The following is a 20,269-nucleotide window of genomic DNA, read 5'->3' as shown; positions in this document are numbered from 1 at the left end:
GATTTGTCAGGTTTTGGACCTCAGCTCTGACCCCATGCTTCCCTGATATTTTCTGACCTTGCATAATATAAATATATATATATTTTTGAAAATGCAGTTTGAAAACCAGGATGTTTTTGGACGCATTTTAGTGGAATATCTTCACTGCTGAACATATATGAAAGGACCAAAAGAACAAATAGATTCACGATTTTGCCACCAGATATTTCAGAAGAAAAATGTAAGTGTTTTGAGGAGGCTGACTTTCTGATAGATAGATAGATAGATAGATAGATAGATAGATAGATAGATAGATAGATAGATAGATAGATATTTTGAAGTGGAGATTTCCCACTTAGTCAATAAATTATAGTCAGGAAATTGGCTGGACACTGTAGAATTACTACAGCACTGCTGAAATTGCAGAGCTCAAACAAAACATTGCATAATATTCTTGATTTTTAGATGCTTCTCTGAGATATTCACCCAGCAAGAATAGTGTGCCAATCCTTGTGTTCTCAATACCACAATACTACATGATAAGTTAAACATGAAGAAGTACTAGGACTCACTGGATTTAGGATTTGTTTAGAATATTTTTCAGCGCACAGATATTCTATATTGTTTTGATCAGCGACCAATAACATAACAATGGGTGGGGGGCGGGAGGGCGGTGAGCAGAGCATGAGCCCTGGGCACTGCCTAAGAGCGGGGATGCTAGAATTAAGTTTGGACAGTGCCTCACCCTAACCCTGACCCTAACCCTAACCGCCCCCCCGCCCTCTGCTTTTCACAGCACCCTGAACCTTCTGTACAGCACCTCTGGCTTCACCAGCAGAAAGGGCAGGGAAGCAGTGGTCATGCATAGTAGAGGAGCAGCAGCTGAGGTTCACTATTGTGAGGGGAAGATGTCACCTTCTTTTTGATACTAAATATGGATATTTAAATAATTTCTTGACACACGTGTCAAAGGCAAAAAAAATAAAAAATCAAACCTGGAGGGATGGGGTAGGTCCCAGCCCCTTGGGGCAGATAACAGTGAGGTAACTGCTAGCTGCCCCACTGGTAGATCTGGCAAGGTCCCAGGACTTGCCCCTCCCCTGCAGCTCTTTCCAAGTCCTGTGCCCCTAATCAGGGATCCAGGACAGGGAGACATTGTCCCCACCCCAGCAGCAGGCAGCCCCCAGGGGTAGGGTGTAATGTCCCAGCCCTTACCACATGAACACTGCATGCCCTTGGAGGCTGGGGTGGTACAGCGAGCTCCCACAGGCAGTGGCAGCGGTGCTGGCAGCAAGGCGGGGCAGTGCTGTGTGGCGACCACCCTCAGGCACTGCCGACAGTGTCAGTAGCGCCTTTTCACAGGGATGCGCCAACATGCTCAGGCGGTGCACATGCACCCATATGCGTCACCGGTGCCTTGCCTGGAGAGAGCTATCTTTCGACCCAGTGCTCCCTGCCAGCCCCTGGGCTACCACCCAGGGGGAGCCTGCACTCAGAGCTCCCCAGGGTGCTGGCAGAGGCCCATTGCAGGACCTCAGGAAGCAGGAGCAGTTTACTCATGAGTAAACTGACCCGAATGAAATGCATGTGTGGATGCACCCACCATCATTATTCCCATTCTGCAGCTGGAGAAACTGAAGCTCAGAGATGTTATACTGGGATTTTCTGTCAGAGGTTCAGCAATTTGTCCATGACCCCCTGGAAAGCCGGTGGCAAAGCCATGAATACAGTCAGGTCACTTTAGTCTCAGGTACTGTCACATCTAATTCTCATGCTGCTGCCTTGAGTTACTGTGCAGCAGGGCTGTGTGAAACAGCACCGTTCCGCTTCCACTTCCATTTTGATGTTTTTACAGAACAGTGTTTCATTTTCAGTTTGGTTTCGTTTTGAAAGCACCGTTCTATTTTGATTCATCAAAACTGTTTCACTGTTTCGATGCCGTTTTGACGTTTTGCCAATAGGCTATTCTGCACACAGCATCAGGACGATTGGTGCTGCCGCTGGCCCCAGCTGGCAGCACCAGCCTCCTGTCATCCGGCAGGCAGATTGGGGGCCCACATGCACAGGAGCAGTCTGGTACAGGCCTACAGCCCTCCCAGGGGTGTGGGCAAGCCCCAGATCTGCCTGCCAGATGACAGGAGGATGATGCTGCTGGCTGATTGGGATCTCTGCACCCCCAGGAGGAGTTAGCAGAGTCCCACAGCTCTCCTGCGGCAGCAATTTTTTGGCATTTGTGGTGTAACAAGGGGCACGGGTATCTGTTAATTTGGCCTTGCTGGAACAAGGGCAACATCTGTTTCCAGCCCAATCTGGATAGAGTTGCAGGTACTCCAGGAGATTGGGCTATAATCCAGAATGACCAGGAAAACTTGGAGAAATGGTCCACAATCAATCTGAAAAAATACAAACCAGGGAATGAGTGGCAAGTCTGTGATACTGCAGAGAGGAAGCTGGTTTTTTTGGGGTGGGGAAGGGGTTTCAACAGGAGCACACTCTAAGACCATATTCAGCCTTACTTTTTCATTAGAAACTATTTCTTATTATCAATAAAAGCCTTTGTTAATAGTTAAGTAAAACTGATGATGAGCTGGATATGAGCTAAGAGTGTGCTCCTGTTGAAAAATAAACCTCAACAGCATGCTGAGTTGTATTAACAGGTGTATCACCTGCGAATCAAGGGGAGTGATTCTTCCCCTCTGGTAGCACTGGTGAGGCCTCTCCTGGAGTTAACAGCTCCTTGCTCTTGCTCCCACCTCCATCAAGACCAGAGGAAGTAGAAAGTGGCCTTGTCCAAACCCTAAGTGGGAAGCAGGGTAGTGGGTGAACTGGGTCATGGGTCCCACCGAGTACGGCGCTTCTTATGCCTCTACATTCTCCTTGTGATTTCTTTTGTAGACAGTATAAGGAAAAACAAACAAAATCTTAACTCTGTAGTAAGAAATTTCTTTCTGCAAGATATGGATAGTTATGATACAGTCTTCAAGCAGCCTAAAATATTTCTTCTAATATCTAAATATTCTATAGATGAACCAGTTGAATCAACAATGTCTATACCTGTTTGAATAATATAGAATATTTTCAAACAGCATTTTAGAAATATGCAGCATTTTTAAAAATAATTTTCTGGTTCTGGTAATTTCCTTAAAGCAAATGTCACTTCCCTGTTTTTAAGACTATATATGATGGGGTTAAACACTGGTGTCAGAGAGGAGTTAGCCAGTATGGATTGAATCATAGAATCATAGAAAATGAGGGTTGGAAGGACCTCAGGAGGTGACATCTACTCCAACCCCCTGCTCAAAGGTGGACCATCCCCAACTAGGTCATTCCAGCCAGGGCTTTGTTGAGCTAGGCCTTAAAAATCTCCAAGAATGGGGATTGCACCACCTCTCTAGGGAACCCATTCCAGTGCATCACCACCCTCCTAGTGAGAAAGTTTTTTTTTTTCCTAATATCCATCTTAACTTCCCGTCCTGCAACTTGAGACCATTGCTCCTTGTTTTGTTATCTGCCACCAATGAGAACAACCTAGCTCCATCCTCTTTATAACCACCCGTCAGGTAGTTATAGGCTGCTGTCAAATTCCCCCCCAGTATTCTCTTCTGCAGACAAAATAAGCCCATTTCCCGCAGCCTCTCCTCATAAGTCATGTGCCCCAGGCCCTCAACCATTTTAATTGCCCTCTAAATCCTTTGACTAGGACCTTAAATACGCAATAGTTGCAGAACCATAGCATAGTGGCACCACACAGCGGTGTGAAAAGCAAGGGGGCAAGGCCTTATATCTGCCTTGAACTCATGGCATCAGAATGGGGTTAACATTTTTAATATAAGAAATAACTCTCAAGAAAAAATGGGATGAGTATTAATAGTACAGCTATATAGACAGCCATTTTGTTGCAAGAGCTGTCTATGGAAGACACGTCCAGGAGAGGCGAGGTGTCACAGACGAAATGGTCAATTTCATGAAACTCACAAAATGGCAAAGGAAGCACAAAACATGTTTGCCTAGACAGTCCACGACCAGGCTATAAGCTTACATCAAACCTCCATATTTATGATGATTATGTTATGTGAAGGGTTACATATGGCGATATAGCAAGCATAGGGCATGGCAGCCAGGAGAAAATGTGAAGGGCCAACCCTGCAGGTTGAGCAGATTTGAAAATCACTAGAGGATGAAGCCAGGTATTACAGTAAGATTCTTTCCATGTGTTGGGTGTATTCAGTCTGCAAACACAACACAGAGTAATCTACATTTCCTTTACTTGAGAAGATTATTAGTCCAAGCAGTCACTCACAGATACAGAATCATTCATCTGAGATGTCTTGGTTTGGACCAAGCCTCTGTAGCTGCAATGTTTGTATGTTCAAATGTGGGAATGTAATCAGTTTTGCTTAACTATTTGACAGAGGCTTTTTCATTGAGAATAGGAAATAGTTTCTAATGAAAGAGTAAAGGCCAGATAGAAGAAATAACTTGCGTGCCTGCAAGACAGGTGCTACAAACCCTAAATTTAAGTGTGCCCTAGAGTGGAGCCCCAGTTTTAGGCACCGAGGTTCCATATGCATTTCATGAAGGAAATGGGTAAGTCAAAGGACCAGGCAGGGAGTTGCTGGAAGCTAGCTAATAAATAGTCGTAAACCCTGGATGTGGCTGAAATCCTGCTTCTCCTGGAACTGGTGCTCGAATCAGGTCTGCAAGGAAAGAACTTCCATCTACTTTATTTCCCCATTATTTAAACAGGAAGCAGTTAAGCCTGCATTTTGCAAGACCCAAAGCTGTTGATGTGTCTTAACTATTTCTGAGCATGTCTACTGGATTAGCTCTTCAGACAACTTGAAAGGAAGTTGGCCTAACTTCTAGCTCCAAATGGGGCTTGAGCCAAAGGAAGGTGCCAGGGCAGTTCTGGGTATGTATGGAAGTGAAAACTGCAGTAATAGTGGGAATTTTCTGGGCAAACAGGGTAGATCATAGCAAATTGAGGATAGATGATGAATAAAAGTTTTTTGGATTGTGATAATAGACTTTGGGGGCCAGGTTTTGCCTGGTTCTGTTTTGGATAAGTCCCTAGTTCATTAGCTTATGAGAGTGACATATGTCATTCTTAATTAGTTTAAAAATGTATCTTTCAAAGTGATGATTGTTTATTGAAAATCAGAGCATTTCAGCTAATAAGCATTTACATGCTAGATGGAAGGTACACAGAAACTGGGTATTAGAAAAAGAGGGACATAATGTAGACAACTACGTACTTGTTCAAACCAGGGGAGTAAAAGTAAAGAATTCAGATTGATTGTGGGGGAGAAATCCCCATAAAATATCCTCATTAGTTGGATTGTGGAAGAGTTAACCATTTTCAAAATTGTTAAATGGCAATGCCAAAGAATACAAATATTTGAATAATTCCATGGAAAATATTTAATAGCATATTGAGACTCATGTGTTTTGTCAACCGTGTAATTTTTACATGGATCCTCTCAGCACACCAATGTTCACTTACATGTTCTGACTGGGCACGTCTACCTCAGATGCTATGTGTAGGTTACTTATAGGATGTGGGCACCAGAATCCTAGCAAAATAAGATTCTTAATATCTTTTGAAAATTTTAGTCCAAGTTGTTATACCTTTAGATTGAATTTTTTATTTTATATTCATATCATTTTTACTTTGGGTAGCACATGGATTTTACTAACATGACAGTCCCTTAGATATAGCAGAAGTCAAATGTAGTCTGACTAGAAAGATCCCAAATCTATCTGATCCAAAGCTTTCCAATATTTTCAGATCCTCAGATACCAGAGATACAGATTACCAAAGACTAAGGAAGACTACCAAAGATCTTGCCAGACCTAGACATAACAACAGATCTGACATTATAACAAATGCAAATCTTCTTTTTACTAAGGGGTCTTATTAAAAAAAATTGCAGTTGTTGTAAAATCTACACATTTTAGGCAGCCTTTTCAGGGCCTCTTTCACTTCCTTATTTCTCAGGCTATAGATGAGGGGGTTAACCATGGGAGTCAAAACAGTGTAGGTGACTGAGAACATTTTGCTTAGGTCTCTCAGTGAATGAGTGCTTGGAAACATATAGACAATAATCAGGGTCCCATAGAAAATTGTCACTACAATCAGGTGAGAGGAGCATGTGGAGAAGGCCTTTTGCCTCCCCGTATTAGAAGGGATTCTCAGGATAACGGTGATAATGCAAATATAGGACGTCAAGATTAAGAGAAATGGCATCAGTGTGAATAGTATGGAGAAGATAAAAATCAAAATGTACATCAGGTGGAGATCACTGCAGGAAAGTTGTATCACGGGGATGAAATCACAGATGAAATGGTCAATTACATTGGAACCACAGAAAGTCAACTGTGTTATGGAGAGAGTAGTTACGGTATTACCCACAAAGCCACTTATCCAAGAGACGGCTTCTAGTTGCAAGCAAAGCTTACTATCCATAATAGCCATATAATGCAGAGGTTTACATATTGCCAGATAACGATCATAAGACATTACAGAGAAGAGAAAGCATTCTGTAGCTGCCAGGCCACCAAAGAAATAGAATTGGGTGATACAACTTGTGAAGGAAATGTGGTTCTCACCAGTCAGGGTACTCATCAGTACTCTGGGCAGGGTGGTGGAGCTGTAACAGGTCTCCAGGAAGGACAAGTTCCCCAGGAAGAAATACATGGGGGTGTGAAGGTGCTGATCAGTCAAAATCAGCACAATGATGAGGATGTTCCCAGCCACAGTCACAAGGTAGATCACTAGAAACAGCATGAAGACAAGAGCTTGCCGTTCATATTTATTGCCAAACCCCAGGAGGATGAATTCTGTGACAGAAGTTTGATTTTTTCTTCTGGTGTTAATCATGAAGATGATATCTATTGCTGAAAAAAGGAAATGTTACAACAGCCCCACAATTTTAGTTTAAGCCTATTAAAGTTAAAATCTCCATGTTGAGGAGTTGGAGTTGCAGACTGCAAGGCTAGGATGGACTACTATTATAATGTCATCTGCCCTGCTGTGTAACACAGTCCTTAATCCATTCGTAGTTCTATTATAGCAGACCTTACCTTACACTCTTTCCCTTATGTATTAATACTCCCTCTCCTTAAGCTTACCTGCACAAACAGTGTGTTGGAAACACAGCTTGGAGGGAGGGAATTCACACAGTGGAGTTTGATGAAATCTGAAAATTAGTGGGCAAAACCTGAAAATCAGTAAGCTCTCTCAGATCTATCCCTACTGAATGTGACTACAAACAGATAAAATCCTTTCCCCACCCCAAATTGCTCCAAAGAGCTAACGCTACTGTTTGCTATGACAAGGTAGCAAAGTAAGAGATGGAGAGTTAGCACCTACCTGTAACCCCAGGATACTGCAAACTTCAATTGATTGACTTTTATTTTTAATGAGACATTGACCAAGGTTCTGCTTCTTCACCAGAGCTCCTCATCTCTCATCACTGAACGTGGATTCACCCAGTAAATAGATCTGCCCCCCCTGAAGAGAAAAGCTGGTGCTGCAGTCTTGCTTGGAATTTGCTGTTCTCCTTCTGTTAACCAAGTGCACAGGTTCCCCAGGTTCGTATCCTTCAGCATGGAGCCTTACTATCTCCGCTGCGTACCTTTCTGGTGGGGCTAAGCCTAGGGAGTGACTGACTTATTTCCTGAGTATAAACAACCAGAGGCCTCAGAGGACATCTGTATGGGACATACGTACCTGCTGTCTGGGATTGTTGTTGTACAGGGACCAATTTAATACGACATTCATTTAACGTTTTGTCAAACAGACTGACTTTTCTAAATTATTTTAATTACATCAATACTATCATTGAGTAATAATTTGGGAGAGGTGACAAGCAAGATAAGAAGTCCAACCATATATTTTAATAAACACACAAGAAACTAAATTGAAATTCAAGGCAAATGAAATAAACAAATGAAAGAAAATCTCCCTTTCTTATTTATTCCCTCTCTCTTGCTCATGCAAGCACACAAACTCAATAAACTAAATAATTTGAACTACTGTTTAATGTGTCAGTGCTTATTTATATAATTGCTTTTCAGCTCTCTGTTTAAAAAAATCAGGACGTGGGTATAGGGCCAGTGCCCACATGTGCAGTCTACCTGGGACTACATTTAGTCCCAAATCTGAGCAGCCTGCTATGTGTCCCTGGGGCCACTGAGGGGAGCTCCAGCCTCTGGTCACATGGCTTCCAGGACTTGGCAACCATGCTGATGCCAGAGGCAGCTGTCAGCACTGGCAGCTGTCTTAAAAGCACCCCCCCCCCCCTTCTGATTCCTGGCCAGCCCCATCCCCTGCCTGGAAGCTGCATGCCAAGTGCAAGGGCAGCATGCAGCAGCTTCCTCCTTGCCCAGCCTGCCTCCCCGCGCCATCCCTGCCCCTGCCCCTGCCCCTGCCCCTGCCAGCAGTGTCCCCTGCCCCGCTGCTTCAGCCTGGCCCCTGCCAGCAATGAGCAGTGTCCTGCACTGCTGCTGGCATGGTGTTGGCCCTGCTGGCCCACCAGGCCCCCCTGCCCAGGCCCCAGGACAGCTACACACCTGCCAGGCAGGCCCAGGGTACCAGCTCTGGAAGTCTCTGGCCAACCCCCTCCTCCTGCACTCCCCTCTCCAGCCCACATGCCCCACCACCCACACACCCCCAACCCCCTGCTCACCCCCAACCCCCTGCTCACCACTCGAGGACACACAAGTCAAACAGTACAAACTTAATTAATATAGCAGCCCCCCAGCCATCCCTCTTCCCTCAACAAACAAAGACTGCTCTCCCCTCCCCCTCCACAGAGTGCCCCTCCAGCACCATCCCCACCCACCAACAATAAAAACCCTGTTCCTCAAATTTTAAAGACACTTCGCATGTCTGACCCTGTCTCTGAGTCCAGCTGTGTGGAGCTGAAGGGTGGGGCCAGCCAGGGTGCAGAGCCTGCTGGCAGGCAGCTAGCACCCTGCCCACAGACAGTCCCCTCACATGTCTGGGGGCTGCAGCAAAGGCTGGGGTGTTACCTGTCAGCTCTGTCTTTCTGAAGGAGGCCTGGCATCCAGCTTGCTTGAGTTACAAAATACTTTTTCTATCCCCAACCTCACCCCACCCCCATCTAACCAGAACTAAGCAGAAGAAAAGTTTAATAGGCATCTCAGGCCATATATTCCCTGGTCCCACTATGGGAGGCCTATTTCAACTTGATTGACTAAAACTCGGTTGCCGAGTTAGGGAATGCTGAGTCAAGAGACCGAGTCAGAGGGGGTATGGGCAACATTTAAACAATGGTTAAGGTTTCATCACAGCATCCAGCCCATTGGAGCCCTGACCGCAAATGCTGTCATATTTTTCCCGGGATGACTGGTAGAAGTCCTCCCCACAAAGTTTATGAACACTCATGCTAAACTGAGGCTTATTCACAACAGGTAAAATATAAAACCCTGATGCTGCAAGCATAGCTAAGCCATCTGAGAAGAAACAATGTGGTATCCCATCTAGTCATAAGAATTTCAAGCTGGCTCATAAGTGTCTGGTTACTCCTTAACCTTATGTTTTTCCTGGTTATTAATCAGTTTCTTGAGATGTTCCAAACCAGATAACTCCTTGTCAATAGAAAAGATAATTATTTCCACAATTGAAAGAATGCTTTGAAGAGGCTAGACTAAGGGTGTAAAAAGCTGTAAAAGCAGTAAACAGTGTGTTTTCAAGAGAGAGGAATCCCTCTGACACCATCCGCTGTTCTCGGGAAGCTGGAAGAAACAGATTGTCTCTTTCTGTCATCTGTTTAACCTTCAATGATCGTGCTAAGAACTTTACCTGTCAACAAAACATCCAAGTGCATTGGAATGGTGAGATCCCAGCTCTTGCTCTCTCTCTTTCTCTTTTTCTCTCTAGGCATAGATTTCTGAACCTGAATTGTATTAGTTAAGCTTGAGCTAGGTTTCCCAAATACTCAATGAAACCAGGATAATATTGTAATTGTTTTTGTATGTTTTCCCTTACATGTCTATTACTACTAGTACCATTAGAAATTTCATATACTTAGCAATAAATAACTTTTATAATCAAACTGGTGGTAACTGAGTAAATTTTTTCTTCTCTACTTCCTCTTCCCCACTTGCTCTGCAGCAATGCTTCTTTTACCTAAGCCAAAGATCCCTGTGAAGCCCAGAAATACTGTGGGGTTCACTCATCAAGAGGCTATCACTACTAGGACAGTTAAAGCAAAAGATTGGGACGTGCTGAGTTTGAGACACACAAGGGGACCAGCTTGTACAGGCTGGTTGACCCAGTTTGTCTTAGACGTGCCCTTATGAACTGAATGCTGGCCCACGAGGGTGTCAGCTGGACACCCGGCTGGATTCAGAGGTCTTCTGTTCACCTGTGTGCTTGTGTCTGACTGCATTTTATTGTTACCTTAATGAACTGATTCCTGCCATATAAGGATGTCAGCCTGTACATGCTGATCAACCCGGCTGGGTCAGGTGTGTCATGTAATCTCTGTGTGTTTGTATGTATGTGACTGATCTGGTGGCTGGAAGAACCCAGCCCCATTGAACTGAGTCCTGCAAGATAGTTCCACTGGGGGTGAGGACTTGCACAAGGGAGAGATACAGCTCCATATAGAAACACCACTACACAAGCAGTACATTGATAGAATTACAAAGACCCTAGAACCATATCCCTAATAAATGAGCACACCCCAAAGTGATGGGCAAATCTGGTAACAGGGGACTGTAGCACCTTCTCCATGATGCAGCCATGGATGTGTTGCAGGGTTGGTACTCAGGGGTCCTGTGGGGCCAGGGTGGGATGTGAAGTGTGGTGGGGCTTGGGTGCAGTCTCTGCTGGGAGGCCCTGGGCCACCAGCTGCTGCTCGGACAGCTCCATATGCTGCTGCTCCATGACTGTGGCTCTGCCCAGTGGGCCTGGCAGGCCCACAGTTGCACCTCCTCCCAGATGGCCTCCTGAGCAAGGTCCCCTGCCCACCATGCCCACTGATCCACCACCCAGTCCTTTCTTGTGACCACCAGCCACTGGAGCAGGTGGGTACCATTCAGGGTGTGCAGCTGGTGCAGCCGGCACCTGCAGGTCATTCCAGCAGCAGATGACAGTGAGGCTGTGGTGGCAATCGTGCAGTCCGTTCTGGTCTCTCCCTTGCATTCAGATGTTGGCCCTTAAGAGGCAAGAGACTGATGGCTTTTGTGAGAGTTTGCAACATTTGAGAGAAAAGATGTTGTGTTCCTGAGGCCCTGCACTGCCTGGCCTCAGATTGGAGGTCAGTTGTGTGTGGGTGCCCAGGGGCCATAGTAAGCCAGCTGGGCAAGTCTGGGCCTAGGTGGGTGGAACCTGAGCCTCCCATCCTCGCTTGCTCCCTGGACTTTGGCCACAGGCTTCCTGCCTCCCCTGCCCCCTTCTCAGGATGGGCCATGCCAGGCTGCTGGCAGCACCTGCTGCCATGGCTTCATCCTCCACTGACCCCCTCCCACCTCTGCAGACAGACAGGCTCCAGGCATGTGGGGCTCCCAGACATCTGGGGTGAGGGGCTAGCCACATCCCTACTCTCCCCTCTAGGGTCCTCTCCCACCAGGCGACCCCCCCCCCACCACCACTGAGGGCCTCTTCCACCACACCACCACTGTGCCCCAAGTGTGCTCCTGCTGCATGTGCCATAGGCGGTGTGATGGGCTGTTTGTCCTGGTGGAAGGCTGTTTGGGCCACTATGCCCTGTTGCCTGGATGGCACCCTGGGCATACCCTGACCTGCTGGAGTGAGACCCTGAGCTATAATACCGTGGGGCATAAGTCTGGCCTGCCCTGGAATGTCCGCTGCTGCCTGTAGGGCTATCTGTGGCACCTCTAAATATTTCTGCCCCCAGCTGCCAAGGAAGAGATCGCTGCTGGTATCCTGCTGGTCAGTCTCACCTCCATCCTTGGTAAAGTCTTTGAAAAAATTATCAAGGCTCACATTTGTGAGAGCCCGGCAGGGCAAATTATGCTAAGGGGAAACCAGCATGGGTTTGTGGCGGGCAGATCGTGCCTGACCAACCTAGTCTCTTTCTATGACCAGGTTACGAAATGCCTGGACACAGGAGGAGGGGTGGATGTCGTATACTTAGACTTCAGGAAGGCCTTCGATATGGTATCCCACCCCATACTGGTGAACAAGTTAAGAGGCTGTGATGTGGATGACTGCACGGTCCGGTGGGTGGCGAATTGGCTAGAGGTTTGCACCCAAAGAGTCGTGGTAGATGGGTCGGTCTCGATCTGGAAGGGTGTGGGCAGTGGGGTCCCGCAGGGCTCGGTCCTTGGACCGATACTCTTTAATGTCTTCATCAGCGACTTGGACGAGGGAGTCAGATGTACTCTGTCCAAGTTTGCAGACGACACAAAGCTATGGGGAGAAGTGGACACGCCGGAGGGCAGGGAACAGCTGCAGGCAGACCTGGATAGGTTGGACAAGTGGGCAGAAAACAACAGGATGCAGTTCAACAAGGAGAAATGCAAAGTGCTGCACCTAGGGAGGAAAAATGTCCAGCACACCTACAGTCTAGGGAATGACCTGCTGGGTGGCACAGAGGTAGAAAGGGATTTTGGAGTCCTAGTGGACTCCAAGATGAACATGAGCCGGCAGTGTGACGAAGCCATCAGAAAAGCCAATGGCACTTTATCGTGCATCAGCAGATGCATGACGAATAGGTCCAGGGAGGTGATACTTCCCCTCTATAGGGCGTTGGTCAGACCGCAGTTGGAGTACTGCGTGCAATTCTGGGCGCCACACTTCAAGAAGGATGCGGATAACCTGGAGAGGGTCCAGAGAAGGGCAACTCATATGGTCAAGGGCCTGCAGACCAAGCCCTACGAGGAGAGACTAGAGAAACTGGACCTTTTCAGCCTCCACAAGAGAAGGTTGAGAGGCGACCTTGTGGCTGCCTATAAGTTCATCACGGGGGCACAGAAGGGAATTGGTGAGGATTTATTCACCAAGGCGCCCCCGGGGGTTACAAGAAACAATGGCCACAAGCTAGCAGAGAGCAGATTTAGATTGGACATTAGGAAGAACTTCTTCACAGTTCGAGTGGCCAAGGTCTGGAACGGGCTCCCAAGGGAGGTGGTGCTCTCCCCTACCCTGGGGGTCTTCAAGAGGAGGTTAGACGAGTATCTAGCTGGGGTCATCTAGACCCAGCACTCTTTCCTGCTTATGCAGGGGGTCGGACTTGATGATCTATTGAGGTCCCTTCCGACCCTAACATCTATGAATCTATGAATCAATACCTTCCTCAGTGAATGGGAAGCCCATGCCTGCCCAGCCACTAGGACATAGGCTGCTCAATAAAGGTCTGATAGGTGTCCCACCTCTCTGCATGTTGTGGGGGGGAACCTGTAGCCAGGAGGGTGTGGGAGGGCCAGGCAAGGAGTGGGGACCAGGGCTGGAGCTGGGGCCAGGGGCAGGGGAAGAGGTGGGGGTGGGAAATGAGCCTGGTAGAACCCACCCACCAGTGTGGGACTTACCATGGGCCTGGGACCAGTGAGGCTGGCAGCTCAGCATGGGGCTCCCCATGCTAAGAGGCATGCAGCTCCACCTGGTGTCTGTGGCTTCCTGTGGGCTGGGTGCTGACACCTGGTGTTCCCTCCCCCCTCCCCCCCCGCCGTCCCTGGGGAGGAGCTGATGCTGTTGGCAGCTGGCAGTGGTATGGTCAGCCAATCCTCATGGGCAGCTGCAGGGGAGGGCTAAGGCCAAGGTAGCTGCTGGCTAGGGCTCCCTGGGCTACTAATGAGGGCAGCAGCTGTGGAGAGTTCAGGGCAGGGCACTGAAGGCGTGAGGTCCAATGATGTGTCACTGGAGGTGTCAGGGTGGACATGGGTGCAGGCTCCTTGGGCACTCGAATGGGGTTCAGCTCCCGCATGAAAGACATGGTATTTGGGGCCCCACCAGACCAAAGACTGTGGCTGGTTATGGTCACCCACTGGACCTGCAGGTCTTTGACCTTAATGTAGCACTGCCACACCAACTTTGTTACATAAATTGCCAACTGATCAAATCACAAGCAGACCTTATGAGGGGATTAGGCAAAGTGCTGTGTTTATTGATTAAGCACTTAATGCACACACACACACACACACACACACACACACACACACACACACACACACACACACACACACACCACATTCATACCCCAATTTCTGTTCTGTGCTGGTATACATTACCAGTTTTGTCGGTGCTTGGATCAACTTAGTGGCCAGCCAGGTTGATCCAAGTGGGAACTGTATTCCTGCTGCTCCATCTCGTCAGATGGACCAATGCTCCAGGATGACATGCAGAGCAAGACCCAAAATTGATATGTCTTGCCCCATCTGCAATAGCCTTGTCAATTCACCCAGTCCTCTGGGCTCTTCATAGGTTATCAGTGTTCATTCTTGAAGGTCAATTGTGGTTGCTGTCTCGCTTTTCTGGGGCAGCTACTTCTTGTTTGCTCTTTTATCTGCCATTCTTCAGCCAATTGCCAGCTGATATTTTCCTTTTCCAGAAACACACTCTCATCCATACAGCATACAAAAGAGTAAAAGCTCGAGTACTTATGTCAAACTACAGAGCAATACAAAATGGAGTTTCTTAAGGCAATGCAAAACTGAGGAAAATACATAAGCTTAAAAGCAATAGGCAAAACTCTATTTCCATGTTATTTACCTAACATCAAGCTGGTATTTATGCTATTTGCATAACAACTGGGAGTGGCCCCGTGCATGCATCTCAGCCACCAGGGCTTCATAAGTGTGGGCATTCAAGTGCCCACCCTGGACAAATTGTTTCAGGAGGTCTTCCTGACCCCACAGTGCCCTAAATGTGCACACATCCTCCTGTATCCAGTTTGGGCCCCTGGGGCTATGGATGGGTGGGGCTTGGCCTGGACACAAGGGAGGAGGATGATGTCAGATCCCTGTTGGCTTACTGGGCCCCCATACCACTGGCCCTGTGATGTCGGCCCTTGAGGGCTGACAGCAGCACCCCCAAAAGGGGCTTGGCCAGGGAGTCACAGCTGTGTGGTTAAGGTGCTTCACTGTGGTCCTGGAAAGAGAGAGATGTGGGGTTGAGTAGCAGTGGGGAGCAGGTGCTGGTCCTGGTAGCACAGCCAGAAAGGCCAGGAGCCCAGATAGGATTATAGGCCTGGGCAAGGGGTGCAGCAACCTGCAGCCCTTTGCAGTGCTCACCTATGGCCAGGCAGCAGCTCAGGATGGGGACAGCCCAGGCAAGTATGGCCGGCAGCCTGTCCAGGGAGGCACACAGGGTCTGTTTGATTCCTGGACAGAGAGCAGCTCCTTCCAGCTCCCTGTGGTGTGTGGCCCAAGGCACACAGCGGCTTCAATCTTTTATACCCTGCAGCTAGGGGCTGCCAGAGAGCAACCCAGTCCAACTCCAGGAGAGGGGGCCAGGCAGGAGCCCTGGGGCTGGGCTCCAGCTCGCCTCATAGTGGCTTCGCAGACCCAGCCTGGAAGCTCCCACATTGCTGCGCAGTAATGCCTCTGCACATGCTGTAATAGTAAGAGCTTTAGTAATGCTAATAGCAAGAGTTTTGTATGCTGATTCCATAGTAGGCCAGCGAAATGTCACGTAGCCTCCTGCTCTGTGAGTGTGACCGAATCATGAACCTAGACAGTAGAATGTTGTAATACGGTGGAATGTGATAAACACCAGGTGTGTTGGATCACGACTCATCCCCAAATCCCTAGCTCGAGATAATGTTATTTACTCCAGACTATATAAGCTGTACATTCTTAAGTTACAATGGATCCTCAGCTCTGGCAAAAAGTTCTGGCTTGTGCGGAGCCCTGGCGCAGGCTATCGCATCCCTGGGATCGGGACGCTCCAGGGCCAGGGGAACTATGTGGGGTGGCGGCTGCTGCCTAGAGCCGATGTGAAGTGACCATCCTCTCTGCTCTGTCCTGTCACCTGCCTCTGCGAGTATCCTTAAATAAAGCTTTGCAAGGGTATGAACAACCATGAGTACGTCCTTTGTTCAAGCACGGGGAATCTTCTGAACCCAGTAGTTCATTCTAAGACACATGCATTATTGCACTGCAACTAATCAGGTATAAATTTGATACCTGTATGATGCAGCAGTGTAGTGTCCATGGGTGTCTACACATGATGAGCATCTACTTTGCCATGGCAGTGTGGCCCACCACCCTCCCCATTATAGTACACTGCTATGGTGAAGTATCTGCCAAGAAAAAATATGCACCATGAGTACAGTGCTGTACGGGCAGTTATTGAGCCTTGCTTTTATACTTCCAAAAGGAAGTACTAAAGCACAGGACAGTAACAACATCACCATAGGGTAACATGTAGACATGCCCTTACTGTAGGAATTGTTGATGGAGATCAAGCTTCTCATAGAGCTGCTGGTAGACAAAGGTTCAGACTTGATGGCTGAGATGTATCAGGAGCAGAAACTATTTGTTCCTATTTGTCTGGAAAATGCCAAGCCAAGTGCAGTACAACTGGATATAGGTAATAGATGATAATATACTTCCCAGAGAGTCTTCAGTGTCCTGAGTTTAGGATTATCAAGCACCGCACATCGAGGTTCGTATAAACCTAGTCACTTTTAATCTGCAACAACTTTTATTAGTTCTACAAAACCCATGAGAAATAATACATATTATTAGCATTAGTACAGAGGAACCTGAAAGTGTGTGTGTAATTGTGTGTGTGTGTTTGTGTTCAGAAAATTCCACCTAAAAGTTTTAGTTGTGGGGAGGGAAAGATAGTTTTAACTTTTTAGAAGAATATACTGCCTTTCAACCAGGTTCAACTTTTACAAACATAACGATACATCACTTGTGCAGAAGACTCTTGAAATCCAAACCACTCCATTACTGTTTCTTTCACTTATCCTCATATCAGCTTGGTAGTTTGAATTCACAAGACACTAAATTTGCTGACAACTTTTCTCAGGCCCTCTTTCACTTCTCTGTTCCTCAGACTGTAGATAAGAGGATTGATCAGGGGTGTAAGGATTGTGTAGAAAACAGAAAATGTTTTGTTTAAGTACCTCAGTATGTTGCTTTTTGGTAGCAAATATACAATCAATATGGTCCCATAAAAAATTGTTACTACAATGAGGTGAGAGGAGCAGATAGAAAAAGCCTTTTGTCTTCCCCTCCCAGAAGGGATTCTCAGAATGGCATCTATGATACAAATGTAAGATGCTAGAGTTAAGAAAAATGGGGAAATGGCAGCAAAGAAGGAAGTTATAAAACTAATAAGGATGACCAGCCTAGTATCACTGCAGGAGAGCTGTATCATTGGAGTGAAGTCACAAAAGAAGTGATCAATCTCATTGTGCCCGCAGAAAGTTAATTGCGATGTAAAAATAACTATTAATGTAGAAACCAGAAATCCTCCTAGCCAAGATCCAGTTGCTAGCAGTAGACAGACTCTGCCATTCATTAACATCGCATAGAGCAGTGGTTTACAAATTGCTAAATACCTATCATAAGACATTGCAGCTAGGAGACAACACTCTGTAGCTGCCAGGCTTGCAAAAAAATAAAACTGTGTAATGCAGCCCCTAACAGAAATGGTTCTGTCCCCTGTCAGGAGACTGGCCAGCATCCTGGGCAGGACAGTGGAGGTGTAGCAAGTCTCCAAGTACGACAAGTTTCCCAGGAAGAAGTACATGGGGGTATGAAGCTGCGGATCAGCAACAACAAGCACAATGATGAGGATGTTCCCAGTCACGGTCAACATATAGATCACTAGAAACAGCAGGAAGAGAAAAATCTGTAGCTGTGGAATGGTCCCAAATCCTAGAAGGAGGAATTCTGTGATAGATGTGTGATTGTCTCCTCCTACTTCCTCCATGAGGGGTAGCTGGGTTTTTCCTTTCACTCTTCTAGTGAGAAGCAAGGATTTTTGTGGGTGATATTTTTTATTGGACCTTTTTCGTGGTCTGGATTAAGTTAGACAAGCTTTTGAACACAAGCATTTTTCATCAGGTCACTATTCTAGTGGGTTATTCCTGGAAATGAAAAAAAAAGTAATGATCTTTGAAAGTTTGCTATACAGTTCCACCAGGGAGATGTACATTGAATCAATACTATTACTGTTCAAACTCAGGCAAGGGTTTATGTTCTCTTTGCTCAGGGCTGTGGAATTGCAGTTTTGTACCTGCCTACCATGGGCGACCAGTGACATCTGAGTCAGGCGGGGCACGTGGCCCTCCAGTGACCAGTCAGTGCCTGGGGGGTGTTTTCCCAGGGCCAAACTTGGTGACTGGGGGGTGTCTCCTGCGGCCGATCACACTCACCTGAAAGCAGCCGCGGAGCTTCTGGAAGTGGCGACAGCTACTTCATCCACTGCTTCATTCCAGCTGGTGCTCACACTGCCCCCCTGCCCCTGACCTAAGAGGGCAGTGCAGCCTGATAGGAGGTGCACCAATGCTTTCACAGGGTGCACATGCACCATTACATGCTGCCACTGCTGCCTGCTTCAGGTAAGAGCTCTACAGTTATTTAGTGCTCTTCTGCCCATGGCATTACATGCAGGTTTAATGGGCTTAGGGTCACAGAATCATAGATAATTATGGTTAGAAGCAACCTCATCAGTCCAGCCCTATGCTCAAAGCAGGGCCTTCCCCAACTATATCATCTGTGACAAGGCTTTGTCTAGCCAGCCCTACTGGCTAGTCATACCTAGCAGCTTTTTAGAAATGTGCATTCAAAAAGGAAATGTCCCAAGCAGATGCCTTCCGAAATTCCTTCTCTTTTCTGTAGTTATTAATACTTCATCATCATAGTTACTGTAATCATCATCAACCTCAATATTAATGACCCTTCATGACTTCCACAGTAAGCTCAGCTATAAACCCATTCAAGCCTCATTAGTGGCACCCCCTTAGTCCTCAGGCCTCTAACCATCACCTTCCTTGAGGCCTACTGGTGGGATTCATTCAGGCTTAATCTATACAAAATCCTTCAAATCTCTGTCATGCTGGCTGGCATCCTGGGTGTGTTTTATAGGAAATGAGAAAGAACATCTGCAGCTCCAGAGAGATTTTGTAGTGACAGCAAATGGTTTATAGTCAATAAGCTACAGAGTGGAAAGAGTAACAAACATGGAGAATTGACTTCCAGTAACTTTCCAGAACTTGTCTTCCAGTAGATTTCAGAATGGAAAGAAGAGGGGCAAGATGGAAAGCAGCAGGGCCATGAGTGTGCCAAGTATGGGAAGGGCTTCACTGGGACCACTAACCTGGCCTGACACCTGCATATCCACACAAGGGACCAGCAACTCCACCTACAGTGCAGGTAATGCTTCAAGCACACCTACACCCTCAGCACCCACCAATGACTGCACTCAGAGGAGCAGCCTCACCTCTGGGGCAAGTGCAGGGAGAACTTTCCTTGCCCCCTCCCCTCCATGCTTTGGAGAAGGGATGGGAAGCAGTTCAAAGGGGGAAGTTACGGAGGGGTCTTTGGGGTCAGGGAGCTGGGGAGAAAGAGGGGAAGAGTGGGGGTTTACGGGGTTCAGTGTTGGGGCAGATAGAGAGGGGCATTTGGGTTTGGGGGTCTAGAAAGCTTTTTTGTAAGTTATTCTGTCCTCTTATTTTGAGCCAATGAGACTTTTTTTAGGAAAAGTGTCATATAAATTGAATACATTAAATAAATAAGTACACTTGCATTGCTCAAAGCCCAAAGAAAGCCTGACAAACTGAAAAAGGTCAGGATGAATTCTAGCTGTGTGGAGGGATATCAGTGGCCATAACTTAAAGATGTTATGAAGAAACTTTCTGCAAGAAAAGACAGACCTTCAATATGAGGACACAGAGACAAGATGCCAAAGAGACAGGTAGGTGCTTTAGTCTGGGCAGAACATGACAAGTATGTGTGGAAGATCTATGGGCCATCACCCTAAAAAACTATAATTTTCTAGATCTGCTTTCCCATAGGTCAGATTTTCATAGATTTCATAGATTTCAGAGACATGTGGGCTGGAAGGGACCCTGGAGGATCATTGAGTCCAGCCCCCTGCCCCAGGGGTAAGAAGTCAGCAGGGATCATAGGATCCCAGCAAAATAAGCATCCAAATGTGTCTTGAAGGTATTCGAAGTGGGTGCTTGAACCACCTCCAGTGACAGTCTATTCCAAAACTTGGGGGCTCGGACAGTGAAGAAGTTCTTGTTTATGTCCAGCCTGAATCAGTCACAGCGCAGTTTGTGACCATTTGATCTTATCATCCCTTGGGGCGCTGTGGTGAACAGACGTTCCCCCA

The 20,269-nt window shown here is 47.0% G+C and overlaps 2 protein-coding genes across 2 annotated transcripts; both read right to left on the bottom strand.

Annotated features, from left to right (window-relative positions):
* Positions 1 to 5,896: 5,896 nt before the first annotated feature.
* On the bottom strand, positions 5,897 to 6,859 carry LOC132245540 (olfactory receptor 6B1-like). The gene has a single exon (XM_059718123.1). The coding sequence runs from the start codon at positions 6,857 to 6,859 to the stop codon at positions 5,897 to 5,899; it is 963 nt and encodes a 320-aa protein (XP_059574106.1).
* A 10,056-nt stretch (positions 6,860 to 16,915) lies between these two features.
* LOC102565408 (olfactory receptor 5AP2-like) lies at positions 16,916 to 17,860 on the bottom strand. Its single transcript, XM_019482743.2, has one exon. The coding sequence runs from the start codon at positions 17,858 to 17,860 to the stop codon at positions 16,916 to 16,918; it is 945 nt and encodes a 314-aa protein (XP_019338288.1).
* Positions 17,861 to 20,269: the final 2,409 nt, after the last annotated feature.

This window comes from Alligator mississippiensis, chromosome 15, assembly GCF_030867095.1.
Source record: "Alligator mississippiensis isolate rAllMis1 chromosome 15, rAllMis1, whole genome shotgun sequence".
In the NCBI taxonomy this organism is placed as follows: domain Eukaryota; kingdom Metazoa; phylum Chordata; order Crocodylia; family Alligatoridae; genus Alligator; species Alligator mississippiensis.
Note: the sequence above shows the minus strand (reverse complement) of the source record. Positions and strands in the feature narration are given on the sequence as shown.